Source organism: Astyanax mexicanus, chromosome 15 (assembly GCF_023375975.1).
Source record: "Astyanax mexicanus isolate ESR-SI-001 chromosome 15, AstMex3_surface, whole genome shotgun sequence".
NCBI classification, from domain to species: Eukaryota; Metazoa; Chordata; class Actinopteri; order Characiformes; family Acestrorhamphidae; genus Astyanax; species Astyanax mexicanus.
This window is the reverse complement of record NC_064422.1, coordinates 11,686,238-11,702,839: the sequence shown is the minus strand read 5'-3', so window position 1 is coordinate 11,702,839 and position 16,602 is coordinate 11,686,238. Positions and strand designations below refer to the sequence as shown.

The 16,602-nt window shown below is 37.9% G+C and overlaps 1 protein-coding gene across 2 annotated transcripts in view; it reads right to left on the bottom strand.

The window, feature by feature from the left end:
• The window catches only part of aatkb (apoptosis-associated tyrosine kinase b), a 72,125-nt gene that overhangs the window by 18,032 nt on the left and 37,491 nt on the right, over positions 1 to 16,602 (bottom strand). Inside the window, exons 1-2 of one of the 2 annotated variants that reach the window (XM_007248748.4) lie at positions 15,588 to 15,802; positions 9,126 to 9,267 (exon numbers count right to left, since the gene is read on the bottom strand). In XM_007248748.4, coding sequence (XP_007248810.3) covers positions 9,126 to 9,228 — 103 coding nt within the window. In that variant the 5' untranslated portion in view covers positions 9,229 to 9,267; positions 15,588 to 15,802. Of the gene's footprint in view, positions 1 to 9,125; positions 9,268 to 15,587; positions 15,803 to 16,602 lie in introns of those variants that run through there. The other variant, XM_007248747.4, reaches the window with a different exon arrangement.

Sequence of the window (16,602 nt, the reverse complement as noted above, 5' to 3'; positions counted from 1 at the left end):
TTTAGGTTAAATAGCGTAGGTTACATGCTTTACTATAAGAATACTAAGCATTTACAACAGGTTGTTTACCTGTATCATTTCGGTTGAGCGTTACACAGCGTCCATCCCCAGTGTTCAAGTTCACAACCAGACCAAACCTGGATCCAAACTTGAAAAACTGTTCCTTAGATGAAGATCATCCTCCAAAAATCTTCCCGAAGCCAACAAACGTGTAGATTCTCTCTATCTGTGAGACTTTTAAGCGAAAAGAAGTAGAGTCCAAGAGTTTTGTCCGAACGAAGAGCTGGGAAACGTGAAAGACTACGGAGAGCCGATCAACTGCCATGGCTCCAGATTGGTGGCACTCGGTGGACTGAAGATCGATGAGCTTTGATGTATAAAGATCAGCTGTTGATTATTTAGAAGATATACCAGTGTTTTAACCAGAAAAGCCTGAGCCATTCGCCTTCACGCTAAGATCCAGCCGTCTGAAGACCAATAAGATCAAGAGTAAAAGCAGTGAACTCTTTCTGATGGTTTACTAAAGCGTCAACTCAACTCATCATCTTTATCCTGCCCAGTCAACCAGTACCATCTAATTCACCAGCTCCAACACTGGGAGTATAACAACAATCTCTCTCTCTCTCTCTTTCTCGTTCTCTATCTCTCTCTTTCTCTCAGACAGATGGACCTTTGTGAAAGTGTGTGACATACTGTCTCACTCTCTATCCTGCCTTTATGCCCCGTTCATATTTTACGCCCATGTCATGTTCCAGGGAGCAGTCATTCCTCTGCCGCTCCAGCCCCCTCCTGGAGGGCCTTCTCTGGGGAGAATCAGCCTCTTTGTCCTGCCTCTGCACTGCTTGGTACCCCTGAGAGCAGAGGAGACACTCGGCCTATTGTCTCACAGCTTAATAGGCTGAGATGGCTTCAGCAAGAAGCCCATTCTTCAATCTGGGCGGGGCACTGGTGCCCTCTTGCCCTCCAGCATCTCTGATTGAGGTCAGAACAAGGTGCACAGAAAAGTGGCGTGTATGACGATATAGAAGAAGATGAAAGTGGAGGAAAAGAGCGGAACCTGATTAATGACCTCAGATGTACTGGGTATGTGTCATACTCATTGGTATTTAGCAATTGGATGCTTTAGATGTGTTTGAAATGAGCTATTCTCTCTCTTTCTCATGGTGGAGAACCACAAAAATGACTTGATGTTGCGACAAAACAATGGTGGACCACCACCCAACAATGAATGAAGTTCAACTTATATAGCGGCTTTCTAGAAACCCAAGGACGCAATTTTACATGCAACAATTTATACTCGCACTCATCCACACACTGGTGAGACGCGGCAGCCAATAGGACCCAGCATACTCTCAACCGGAAACAACCGTCCACCTGGAGGACTGCATCAGGCACTACAGCATTTACCCAAGACAGAGTGCCAATCTGGGCACACAAACTTACATACATACCACTCCAGATCAATTTAGCGTACTCAATTTATCAAATCAATTTAGAGTATTCCATTTTTCTGGGCAATTTTGAGTATTCAATTTACCAGATCTACATGTTTTCCATGTTTTCTCCACTAAGCCACCGTGCCACCCAACAAGTACAGTGATGGAAGTGATGGAGATGCACTCTTGTGGAGCGAGGAAGTTTAGTCAATATCGTGGTAAAAGAACCATCAGACTTAAACCCACTGAGAACTTGTGGGATTGAGTTGGGAGATCATTTTTTACTGCTTTGTTTGACAAAAATATAGAGATTAAGAGATTAAGAAAAATACTACAACATATCAGATACAGATATAAAGGATAAGCCATCCTAGTCAGTGTTACACCAAATAAGTAAAAAAAAAAAGTACACGTTGAGTGTCTGATATTGGCCAATGAGATAAAAACAAGACCTTAAGAGTTGATCTGATGGTATCCCACCCCACAAGTGTAGCTGCTTTAGCTTTATTTTATATTTATTTATCATTCTTTTATTATAGTTTCTGTGTGCTGACAGCCACCAAACTGTATTCTATTAACCCAAAGCAGGTAATTGGGTTCTAATACATGGCCTTTCTGACCTGCCCTTATCTATTTTTGTCAGTTTTTCATCCCTCATTCCTCTCTTTCACTCACATTTATTCACACTCAAAGTTTAGAGTTATCTGTCCAATAGCCACCAAATTACCCTTAATAGCAGAACCCCAAGCTTTTTTTTTTTTTTTACAGATATATATGGACTGGCACTCTTCTGTTTGTTATTTCTTTTGAATCCTTCATTCCTCTCATTAATTCCTATTCATTTCTGCACACAACCAAGCCATAGAGTTTCTCTATCCCACACACCTACTAAATTGACCAACCAACAGTTACAGTATAGCAACAATCTTAGCATCCATGTACCAACCTTTAGCAGTGCAAGCTCTTTGCGTTGAGGGAAAAGCAATTTTCTAGTTAATAAATACTAAATATTCAAATATATATGCATCAATAATTTGTTGCAACATCACCTCATGATGTATTACTAATGATTTCTTGCAGTGTTATGATTATATTGAGATTTGTGCATGAGAATATCTGCAGAAAAGCTCAGTGCTGGCTGCCATCAAACATTATAATGCTGCTGCTTTTGATCAGAGTGGAGAAATGAAATCAGGCCATTCGCAGCTTTTCTTTAAATAACACAAAGAGAAGAAACTAACACGTTGTGTTCTGCCAGTGTTTACACACGTAAAGGTTGTGCAGCATTGGTAAAGATTGCGTAACGGGGTGTGTTGTGTATGTGTGAATGCCTTTATGTGTGTCTATATGGGTTTGTGTGTTTGTGTATGTGTGAGCTTTGAGGCTGTGTGTGTGTGTGTGTTTATTCATGTGTGTATGGATGACCATCAGGGAGTCTACTGCACAGCTGAACAGGGAAATCGGCCAAATGGCTGCTGGGAATCTTTAGACAAATGACAGAGATAAATCATGCCAATCGGACCAGCACACACACACACACACACACGTACACACACATACACACAGCCTACACAGTCCTGCTATTTCCCGTAGCTCTTCAGTTTAAATGGAGGGTTTAGGTTGTGATTCTGGTCTCTACAGAGGTTTATAACTTCACCCAAAGCTCCACAAATCATCCAGTTTAAGACCCTTTCACACTGAATCTGACTTTTATTGCTTTTATCCAATTCTGAAAATGAACAAACATATATTAATAGTGGGAATGCACCATGTGGACAAAAGAAAATGCATTATGTGTTGCAGTGCAATGCAAATTCTGATGGTCTGCAGTGATGGGATTGTAATGCATCTTTGCTATCAAAAACGACTGGTAGTCTAGGCATGAAAACTAGGTCGGCAACGGTAATCAAAGAACAGGAAGGGCAAGGCAAAAGAGTAGTCAAAAAACATAAAGTAGTCAATAAACATAAACACTTAGTGGAAAAGCTATCAAGCTAGATTCAGTATTCAGACAAAGCAAACAGGGGGTATATATGCAAGGTAGTCCAGGTGTGAGCAATAAGAAGCTCGGCGAGCGTGAAAACTGTAGAGTCACGTGATCAGCAGATCCAGGAATGTCCGGTGAGTGAGCATGCTGGGAAATTAAATCTTTGTTGTGTCAGTTCAGTTTCTTTGTACAGTTTTGATTGGTTCTCATTGTCTTTTAATTGTGCTGTATAAATAAAGATGATGTGACTTGTATAATTTGTTGCGCTGTCTCAACTATTTTAAGAAACAAATCGTCACTGTCCAATTGAAAAAGAAGGATCTACAACAAAGCAACTTTATAGCTATAATATTTATTATAAACTATTTTCAGTGGGATTGAATGTAAAAAGTGAGTATTTCAGGTCAATTTTAAGTTTTTCTACTGGTCCGTTTATCAAAAAATGTTGATACCGTCTAAGGGACATTTTTCTCCTTGTTAAATTATGTAGTAAACTAAAAATCGACAAAAAATGCAGATACTTGTTTTTTTTTTTTATTGGACAGCATTAAATTATTAGTTTGCAGTCTGAATACAGCATCACAAAGTGTCACATGATAAGTGTGCATCAGAGAGTGAATTCAGTGATGTTTAAAGGTGTATAAGTGAATAAAAATCTGTCATTTAAATGTGATGTTATTTTGTTTGCTCTTTATTTGTGCAGGAATGGGATTTTACTGAAAAAGCCCAGTGTGTGTGTATGTGTGTGTGTGTGTGTGTATAAACCCAGTGTGTAGTATAGTGTATGTGGTGTTCCCTAAAGAACACAGCTGTACGAGGGTGTGTGCTTACTCACTCTGACGAGCAATATTTTAGACACTAGAGTGTGAAACACACACCCACCCACTCACTTTTACTGCTCTCTCGCCATCCATCCATCCATCCATCCATCCATCCATCCATTCATCTCTCTCTCTCTCTCTCTCTCTCTCTCATTCTCTCACACTTAAGGAAAGGATGTTAAGTGGTGGAGCTCAGTGATCGGGGGAAAGGCTTGAGCCAAAACGCTCCCCGGCTCCATCAGTCAGAGGTAATGAAACGTATCTTTAAATGATCCACTGCAGGCAGGGAGGGGTTCTGGTATTTTTTGGTATTTGGTGTTGAAGCCCAGCCCAGTCCCGCCGGACACTCAGCCCCAGTGAAGTCATCACAACCACTCCTCAAATATCTGCAGTCTTCCTGCCCTAATCTGCTTATAATTGCATTGGTATGTGCTCAGATTACAGAGCTGAACACAAATGATCACATTCAGTAAAACAATACACACACACAGATCTGATAAAAAATAAGAAACCACGTTAAAAAAATTATAAGTTTCTTTAATTTTAGCAAATTAAAATCCTCTGGAATATAATCAAGAGGAAGATGGATGATCACAAGCCATCAAACCACCAAACTGAACTGCTTGAATTTTTGCACCAGGAATAAAGCAGCATAAAGTTATCCAAAAGCAGTGTGTAAGACTGGTGGAGAAGCCATTTCAGCCAATTCCCCATTTTCTGTAAATAAATGCTCTAAATAACAATATTTTTATTGGGAATTTGGGAGAAATGTTGTCTGTAGTTTATAAAATTACACAACAATTTTCATTTTATTCAAACATATACCTATAAATAGCAAAATCAAAAAAGTACCAGGACCAGAAGAAATGCTCCAAAATATCTTATAAAAATATGTTTGCATTGACACGATTTATAGTTAACAAGATAATTTAATAATTTAGAGCATTTATTTGCAGAAAATGAGAAATATCTGAAATAACAAAAAAAAAACAACAAAAAAAACAGATGCAGAGTTCAGAAATCAATATTTGGTGGAATAACCCTGGTTTTTAATCACAGTTTTTGGTGAAAAAATTCAAGCATTTCAGTTTGGTTTGATGGTTTGTGATCATCCATCTTCCTCTTGATTATATTCCAGAAGTTTCCAATTCGGTAAAATTAAAGAAACTCATCATTTTTAAGTGCAATATTTTTCTCACTAATAATTTCACTTTTAGTGATTTTAATTTTAGCACTATTGTTAGTTAATGAAAGCCTCTGAAAGTCGGGACACAGCCGAGGACGGCTGCATTTCTCAGCCATCGCGTCACTGAAAGCTGAAAGACGCACTGTTTTGTAAGACCCTTTGAATGTGGCCAAGAAATGATCTCTTTGTTTTTTGAGAAGTCCAAGGACAGAACTGCTCTCCTGAAAAACGCACAGACCCTAGGGTGGGTTCTTGTGTGAGTTTAAATCTCCATGCTGGTAAAGTAGCATCAGGACATGCTGAATGCATATAAGTGAACATTAAGCAAGAGAATCTTTCCTAACACTGTGAAAATATATCAATTTCTTGGGTCAATTTTAGAGCTTTTTCAGTTTGAAACTGTGTATAAACACATTGCAGTGCAGTGCAGAGGAACCTTCAAGGAAATGATTAAGAAAATAAGTATAAAGTTAACTCAATGCACATTAAGAGGTTGCTGCACAATTTTAAATTAAAGAATTTTAACAATGGTAATGTGATCTGCAGCCAGGGTTGCCAGGTCCAGCAAAAAACATCCTGCTCAAAATATGTCTAAAATCCGCCCAACAGAAGCTTAAACTAGCTCAATATCAATATATAAGGTTGCCAAAGACATTCAAAATACTGTACATTTTCATTTTGAATGGCGTTTAGGTTTTTCATCTTTTTATCGACCACGATAAATATAAACGTTGCCCAAAAAACTAAACACCTCGTCCTTAGAATTTTTACCCACGACTATCAAACAAACCAAATTTGTTGGGAAACCGCAAATCTGGCAACTTGGGTTGCAGAGCCAATTCTAGAGCACAATACAAAGGGAAATATTAACACTAATAAATACTAATAAATAAAAAAATAATACATTCATAAAAAAATACGTTTTTATATATTTCCTACTTAGTAAAATATAGAAAAAAGGTCCCACTTTATAATAAGTGTCCCTAAGTACTATGTAGTTACACAGTAACAATCCATGTAACTACAGTGTAACTACTGATGAAGTACACATTGTTACACATTAACTACAGAGGTAAAGGTTATGTAATTACACATGTGTAATAAAGTTAAAGTTTTGTCTTGTGTAAGCACACGTGTGTACCAGGGTGAGTGTAATTACACATGTGTAACAACGTGTGTGTACTCAATCAGCCCTAATTACATACTAGACAATAGCTGTTGGATAAGTTCATACTCAACTTATCACACACACACACACACACACACACACGCACACACACACACACACACACACACACACACACACTATTACACATGTGTAAGTACGCTTACTCTATCACTTGTGTAAGTACACATGTCACCCTTACACAAGTCAAAATTAACCTTAATACACATGTGTAAATACATAAGCTGTTCCTCTGTAGTTAATCTGTAACAATGTGTACTTCATCAGTAGTTACACTGTAGTTACATGGATTGTTACCGTGTAACTATATAGTACATCCTGCCTGTGTGAATGTCTCCTACAGTATAATATGCTTTGTAATTTTATGTAGGTGCTTTAGGTCAACTACTAAAATGTTCTGCAGAATCTTTCAAGAGTTCTAAAAATGTAGCTGTACAGATTCAGCAAATCATCTAGGAGCCTCATCACTAATGGAATAATTAAATTTAATGTATTTTTTCATGAATTTAATGTATTTTTTCATTCAGAGATAAAAAACACAGTAGATGATTATTCCAAACAGGAGCTCTTTGAGTCACATATCAAGAAAATAAAAAAAACCAATAACTCCTCCAACACCCCTAAAACCTCCCTCTGATCAGCCTGAGGTCATTAATCACATCACATACAGTATTTTATACATGCAGAAATTTGATATTATGAACTTTAGGTAAACTTGGTTTTATGACTAGTCTCAGATGCCCACGACTCGACCACTGACCCCATATGATGTCATACAATTATCAGGCTGTATCTCAGAAACAGAGAGAGCTATTGTTGAAGGAGAAGGAGGGAGGAGAAGAGAGATAGATAGAGAGAGAGAGAGAGAGAGAGAGAGAGAGATTGAGAATTTCTATGGAATTGATTCCACAAATGCTCTTTTACATGCCTCACATTCCGGCGAGTATTTATGTAGGCCGGCAGAGGCGTCATTACGCAACAGGCAGATGTTTTATTGGAAAAAATATGAGCTGGAGAGAGAGAGAGAGAGAGAGAGAGAGAGAGAGAGAGAGAGAGAGAGAGAGAGAGAAAGAGATATTGGGAGTGGAGTCCAAATATGAGCACTGGACAAGTGGCGGCATAAACTAAATCCCTATTCATTCTAATGGCAGCACTACTACCCTCTCTCCATCTCTCCTTATTCTTACTCGTTCTATCTCTCTATCTCTCTTTCTCTCTCTCTTTCAATTTAATTCAATTCAAGGTACTTTACTGGCATAACTAATAGTGCTGAATTTGTGTTGCCAAAGCCTGAGATACACAGTTAGTAAGTAATGAGCCGAAAACTACATTTACAAACTTTTACTCTCCTGAAACAAATATTTCCTACGACACACCAGCACGCGCAACCCTCTGGACATGCTGGATCATGTGACCCATCTGCGTTCCAGTTCGCCCTCCTACTGATTGCACACACCTGGAATCAGCACTATAAATAGCACTCACTTTCACTCACTTCTTGCCCTGTGTTAAACCTATTTTACATAGCTCTTCTGCCTCGCATTTCTTTTGTTTTTTGACCCTTTTGTTTTTTGTCTTTTTGATTACTCTTTAGCTTAGCCCTTTGATTCTTAGCTTTTTTGGTTCTGACCTATTTTTATATGTTGACCATCCCTTGCGTTGCTCTATTATTCTTTTTTGGATTTCTCATGTATGACCTCTTTGCCTGGAGAATCTAAAATGTTCTTTATTTTAGACCTTGCCTGTCCCTGAATTTTATTATCTGCCTTAGCTGTTATTACCGGTTTAATAAATTATCTATATTGTATCCACTCTTGTCTTTCCTGTGTTTGGTTACCATGATATGAAGCGTGATAGGGTCTCTCTCTCTCTATCTCTCTCTGCTATAAGCAGTTACAGTATATAGAGGTCTGGATGAGGCTATAGGGCTGTGGGGACGTGAAGCTGGATCTCCTGATGAAGAGAGTTTATGGGTTAAGAGCTGCATGGGGGACAGTGACCTCATCCTCTGGAGAAATCAGTGCTGCGTATGGGAATCTCATTTACAGAGGAAGCAGCCAAAACATCCTACAGATGGAGGAAGAAACATTACATATGGTCATGGGAAAAAAAGAGATTCCAACCGGCTGCATTCCCATGTCCCACATTACAGCCCTTTTTATACAGAGATTTCCTGTTCCACTTTAAAATAACCAGCATTTATAAAGGGTTTATTAATGGTTATTCATAAGGTTGTAAATACTTTAAACTGCTTAATTGCACACACAGAAATTAAAAGCTCTTTTATATTCTGTCAATCAGCCAATCTGCTCCAGCCTTTTCTAATCTAATCTTATCTTTTTTGAATCTGTTCATTGTTTTTTTTTTTTTTTAAACCGTTTTTAATGAATATCCTCCTATTCTCTACCCGACAGTGTGCTTGAACTCGAGCCAACCCCTCACTTCCAATCCGTCTCCAGCACAAATGAAGAGCGTGGCGTTGGGAGCAGCAGGTGTGCAGGTGACTCACCTGAGTGGCTGGGTTGCTTGGCAACAGGCAGCGAGACTTCGCTGAGAGGCAGGACGTAGACCTCAGGACCATTAGCGGAGGCCGGGGAGGCCAGAGTGGACATATCCGCCTGATATTCGTCACCCTCTGCATTCTCAAACTCCTACCACAGAAACAGAGAGAGAGGAGAAACACCAACAGGGGTTACAAACAAGAGCTATTTATAAAAAAATATATATAATGAAAGAAGACTGGATCACAGGATTTTACACATTTTATATGTTATATTATTTTCTGAACAGTATCTATAATAATAATAATAACAATAATAACATTTAATAATTGTTACATTCAGACGCTATTCAGAGCTGAATGAAACTCTATGTGCTGATTGGTTGGAACAGTGTTGGAGAATGGTTCATAACCAATCAACCAGCTTGCTCTGAGCTTCTTCACCATTATGCAAAAAATTGGTATTTTTTTGCCAGTGTTTGGTTCCACTCTACGGGCAGGTGGGTAGCATAATTTACTGTGGTCAAGACAAATTGCACTTTTCTGTTTCTTCCCTTTGTAGCACACAAAAAAAAATTACATGATAAAAGACTAGACATGCAACGACACATTAAAAGTTAACATTAGAGGGTTTTGTGAAGAAATTCCTTGCTTGCTTCACCAGAGACACACAGTGCAGATAGCAGCATGCTGAGACCAGTGCAGCAAAAAGTATAGTGTCATCAATTATAGTTTATATGACATCCCTGCTTAGAAAGAAAAAATAATCCTAGCCTAATGACCTCAGGTTGGTCAAGCTGGTTATGTTTATTTCTGAGGTAGATGGATTAGCTGGTCTTCAAGCATGAATGAAGTTCAACTTATATAGTGCCTTTCTAGAAACCCTTTACAAGGATGCTTTACAATTTACATGTTTTTTTACAAACAAGCACATTAAACATCAACACTCATCCACACACCGGTGAGAAGCGGCAGCCAATAGCGCACAGCGTACTCTCAACCGGAAACAACCGTCCACCTGGAGGAGGACTGCATCGGGCACTACAGCATTTACCCAGGACAGAGTGCCAATCCATATCTGGGCTCACAGTCATACACACATTTACACACACACTTACACATAGACACATAGACCTTACATATATACACCAGATCAATTTAGAGTATTCAGTTGGCAATTTTAGAGTATCCTGATCTCCATGTTTTTGGACTGTGGGAGGAAAACCCACTCAGACACGGGAAGAACATGAAAACTCCACCCAGATAGGGACTTGAACCCAGAACTCCAGTGCTGGAAGGCGAACGTGCTAACCACTAAGCCACCGTGCCGCCCGCAAAGCATAGCATGTTTTACCTGACCAGTCTAGATAACCAGTAGAGTGACCAAGCTTGATCATATTGACTGAATGGCCAATGACCAAGCTTCAATGACCAAAATCAATCAAATGCAACATACATATGCTCTGTTTGTGTCTGAATTTCCAACTTTTCAATCATATTGACCATCAAAGACCATCTTAGACCCTGGAAAACCACCCAAAACAGCAAAACTATCACTGAGCTGGATTTCTCAGCAGAGATGGGATCATTATCATCACTGTTTTGTCATGTTAGCACTTGGCTGCAGCGAATAGCTGCCAAAAGTCTGCAATTTACAGATCTCACCTGGTGTTTTCCACCGGGGATCGCCCCTAATGAGGCCTCGTCGAGTCTCTGCCGTGCTGACATTTCATTTCAGGAGCTTTAAAACTTCAGTGTTGTTTTCAGTAAGCGGAGCACAGGCTCGCTGGGGTTCAGTCTGAGTGCCTGACTTAGTCATGCAGGAACAGAAGAGCTTCACAGATGCTTTAGCAATATGTTTCAGGTCATGGTCCTGCTGCAGGCACCAGGACTGGAGAACCGAGGGCTGCGTCGGCTGAATTCACGGCTCACTATGTTTTAAAGAACAAATGTTCTAAAGGGCAAAATATTACATACATATAATGGTAACACTTTCTATGAATGTCATCTTTATTAAACTCTATAACTACATTCATAAAATGTTATAATGTATTCATAAGGCATTATAAACATGGCTATAAATATTTATAAAAATGCATAACCCATTATAGCCATGTTTATTAAGCATTATGACTTGTGATCATAATACATTATAAGCTGTGCTTATGATATATATGTTAAAATAGTATATATCTATCATTAAAAATCTAGTCCCACAATGAAAGTCTGTCCCTTTACTTAGAGCGCACAAAGACCTGTTATAATACATTATAATTGACTGTAACTAATATTATATTCAAGACTATTACAAGTATAATTCATGAGTGGTTAAAAATATATTTATAGGATTATTGAGGGTGTGTTTATAAGTTGGAAGCTGTTTTAGTCATGATACAATCTGCAATCTGGGACTGAGTTTTTTGGTATTGATGTATGACATGTTATAAACACAGATATTAATGCATTATAATCATAGTTCATGATGCATAATAAACATGGCTATGATGAATTATAGAGTTTTATAAATATGTATAGCCATGTTTATAATGCCTTATGAATGCATTATAACGTGTTATGAGTATGTTTATAGAGTCTTACAGAGATGACATTCAAAGAAAGTGTTACCCATATAATTTCTTCATCCGTCACTTTCGTCCTTTCTTGTTCAATAATCATCAGCTCATCTGCTTATAAGACTGTGTCGTTCACATTAAATATACATCATTTAGCGGGTAATAAATTATCCAGTGTTTTTAGTAACACTTTCTAAGAATGTCTCTATCTCTATGTGACTCTATAAACATACTCATAACATGTTATAATACATTTCTATTGCATTCTATACATGATTCTTATACTTTCTTTTCTTTTTTTTACAGAAAACTAAGTATTTCTCCCAGAAAAAAGCCAAAACGTTTGACCATGATACATTTGGTAGTATTAGTTAGCTAGCTAGTTTAGAACTGTCTTTAATTCATTATCACTTTTTACAGTGCAGATAAAATTCGTTTTTAGCCTTAGACACTGTAGATATAAAGACAGGTTAAAAGTTTAAAAAAATATACGTAAAATTTGCTTTTTTATATTAATATTATTGCTCTGTTCACTTATATTTGATGTCTAATGAAATTAGAAGGCAGTTTTTGAGTGCAGTGCAGTGGGGACAGAGGAAGGGCAGGGAGAAAAAACTTGGCAGGGTCTGTAAATCGGAAATGCTTCTCCAGATGCTCTTAAAGAGCTGTTCACTTTTCGCAGGACTGCAGGGATCCGGGGTCGTCGAGACGGAAAACACTGACCCAGAGAAGCTTATACTTTATAACACACACACACACACACACACACACACGTATACAGTACACACAGTGTCCTCGGGGACACCGCGGTCCTCGTCTTCACATGCCCCCATGCTTTTTCCCATAATCCCCGGCTCATCCTCTCTTCTCAGCAGGGAGAAACTAGAGCGCTACTCTAGAGATATCTGAGATTACACACAGCGCACAGATTACAGCTTGTTGCCCACCAGCTACAGTCTACACAACACCACAGAGGGACTCTGTGCTAAGGCTAAACACTGCTAAAGGATAAAATAGGGATAAGTAGAACAAGTTGTAGAGTTTATAGTATCTTTTAGAATGTGCTTTTCTTGCTTTTTATATGATTCACACAAAGTTCTGTTGCTAATTCTTAAATCTAAAGACCTAAACCAGAGGTCAGTCAGTTGGTTCAGTGACCTAAAGTTTAAAGTGGAATTTGTCTTCAGAAGGTGGCAAATGATAAAACGACACTTTTTCATCACAACGTTTTCATTTCAAAACCCTTAAGTAAGGCATATAAACTCCAACTCAATTGGCTTAATTCTAGGCTCAATTCTGGCTCAAATGCTTGGATCACATTTAGGCCAAGCACTGGATGTTCCAACACCCCGGTTGCAGAGTATAATGTAGGAATTGGCTCAAGCCACTTTTGCACACAACCTTTTTTCCTGAGTATACTATAGGAATTGGCTCACACTGCTTGTGCCAACAGCCCGTTTGCCAAGTATAATATAGGGATCAGCCAACAGCCCATTTGCTAAGTTTAAAACGAGAATTGTCTTGCAACACTTGCACCAACATATCGGTTACTGAGTATAACATAGTGATTGGCTTGCACCACTTGCACTAACACCCCAGTTGTAGAGTATAATATAGGGGTTGACCCGCACCACTAGCACTAACATCCCGATTGCCGAATATAATATAGGGATTAGCCCACACCACTTCCACCAACAGCCTGGTTGCAGAGTGTTATATAGTGCAAGTGCCTACAGCACTTGCACCAATAACCCAGTTTCTGAGTGTAATATGAGAATTGGCTCACAACATTTGCACCATCATCCGGGTTGCCAAATATAATATGGAGATGGGTCTACAGCACTTGCACCAACACCCCGATTGTAGAGTATAATATAGGGATCAACCCACACCAGTTGAACCAATACCCCAATTGCCTCGTGTAATATACGAATTGTCTGGCAAGACTTTCACCAATACCCCGGTTGTAGAGTATACAGTAATACAGGAATCTGCCCAAATGGCTTTTGCTAACACCCCATTTGCCGAGTATAATATAAGGATGGGCCCACACTATTCACACTAATATCCCTGTTGCTAAGTGTAATATAGAGATGGGCCCTCATCACTTGCACCCACACTCCAGTTACTGAGTATATTATAGGGATTGGCTCACATCAATTGTACCAAAAGCCTGGTTGCAGAGTATAGTATGGAGATGGGTTCACACCACTTGCACCGACAGTCTGGTTCCCAAGTATAATATGAGAATTCCCTTACGTCATTTGTTTATACACCCCAGTTGCCAAGTATAATACAGCAATCAGCCTGAGCCCGATCAACTCTCCAGTTGCTGAAAATAATACACATGCAGATCTTGTGATGTTTCTTCATGCTGTCTTAATGTGTGTAACACTAGTGTGTGTGTATGTGTGTTTTTTGTGTGTTTTTACTACTGTGGATAAGTTACACCAGATAGTTTGTTAACAATTTAAATTGTTTTAAAGCATATGATTGATTTAAAGTGTAATAATTAAATAAGGCAAAATTTCTTCATATTCTATGAGGTATAAAATTGTAATTTATCTCTTTATCAGTGAAAGGGAGCTTCTCTAGATTTCTGTGGACAATGCATTCAGTGTGTGAGCATATTTCAACAGGAATGAGAGAGAGAGAGAGAGATAGATAGAGAGAGAGAAAGAGGGAGTGGAAGATGCATATACTATGTTCAGACAGAAAGATATTTTAGTTTGGTTGTCCACGTTTTTTTATAAATATTCTAACACAGTAAACATAGCTGCTTACAGCACTCTCTATGTATATTGGATATCTTTCAATATGTCTTAAATATAAAAACGTTTATTTAACACGTTTTGCTTGCAAAATAATTCAGCATGTGTTTCTGTAGAGCTTTAATATACACAAATTTACAATATAAACAATATATAACATATAATATATAACCCAATATATAACAATATATAGAAAACACACTGAAGATAGATAATATATGTGTCCACACTTTTGACTGGTAATGAAAATGCACTGCATACATTTTTTTATTTTATTATTATTTATAGAAGTGTGAAACTTGAAAAAAGGGGGTGTGCTATATCGAATCATTCACAATCATTTTGAAATCCTTTTCTTAATTAAGAAAAAAAAACAATATTTCACTTTTTGTCGATTTTTATTTTACTACATAATTTAAACTCACAAACTGTCCCTTATACTGTGTAAAAATGTCTTGATGAATGGACCAATAGAAATTATTATTATTAAAGAGTTACCTGAAACTCTTTTTACATTGACTTCCATTAAAAGGTTATGAAGGTTTTTACTATCTACTGTAAAGTTGCTGTGTAATTGTTGTTGCAGATTTTTTGTAAAGTTAAATTATTTATTTTTTTTATGTTATAATACTATTATTTTACAGAAAAAAAAGTTTATTGTATTGTGAGTCTTGGTAAATACACAAACATTTAAAAACCTTATTTTGTGGTTGTTTCAACTGAATGTTTAAATCGGTTATATATAAAAATAAAAGTTTAGCATTAATTTTGCTGCAGTATTGCAGGATATTCTAGACATTAATCAAATGTACTGTATTTTAGTGTTATGTCATATTGCCTAGAAGAATACTGTTATTGCTAAAATAAATTAAAATATTATAAAATATGATATTATTTGAACAATTAATCACCAAATTCTACCAATGAATAATAAGTAATAATATATGCAGATCAATATAGACAATAAAAAATCCCCTTTTTCTCATTTTGATAAGTTAAATATTACTATAATTCTTTAGACATTTTATAAGACACATTTTACTGCTGTACATTTTAATAAAATCACAAATTAGGACTTTTTAAATCTGTAAAATAACAATTAATTGAGTGCACAGAGTATATCTTACCTTCTGCTGCTGAGGCTAATTGACCTGCGCTGCTGTCGGATTGTGAGTTGCATGGCCTCGACACTATGCACTGCTACCTCTGAGGGTACCTGTGCAGCCCTATAAACCCCATAAACCCCCATAAACTCATTATAAGCCCCCCATACACCTGACTGGCAGCACAGGCACATGCACAGCATGAGACGGTACAGTTGAGATCATGCATCCTGCAGAAAGCATGCAGCAAACGCAGACACACCACTGACTTATAGACAGCGCAGAGAGCACAGCGAATAAAGGGCGGGAAAAAGGAAAGAAAGAGAGAGAGAGAGAGAGAGAGAGAGAGAGAGAGAGAGAGAGAGAGAGAGAGATAGAGAGACTGGCTGAGAGATGGATGGACGGGTGCATGGATGGATGAAGGGAGGGGCCGTTTCCTGTGTCAGTCCAGAGGGAGAGAAGAGACAGCAGCAGCTGAAACACCAGAAAGCCCCCATTCAGCCCCCATCCCACAAAAAATGTACGACCCAAAAGAAGGAAAGAGGGGGGTGGAGGGGGGTCTCACATTCTGTGTTCATGACATCACTCTCGTTTTCTTCCTTTCTCACTCTCAAAAGAAGCAGAGCTTCCCAACACACACAAACACACAGATACACACTTACACACTTATACACACACATTTATTATGGTGTCAGAGTGTGCACAAAAAGCTCTGGAAAAAAAATAAAATGTTTGAGTAAAATTAAATTTGATAAAATTGTTGTTTTATTTTATAAACTACGGATAGTATTTCTTTCAAGTTACAAATAAAATGTTGTCATCTAAAGCATTTAATTGCAGAAAATGAGAAATGGCAGAGCTTTCAGACATCAAATAATGCAAAGAAAAGTTCAGAAATCAATATTTGGTGGAATAACCCTGGCTTTTAATCACAGTTTTTTATGCATCTTGGCATCATGTTCTCCTCCACCAGTGTTACACACTGCTTTTGGATAACTTTATGCTGCTTTACTCCTGGTGCAAAAATTCAATTCAGGTT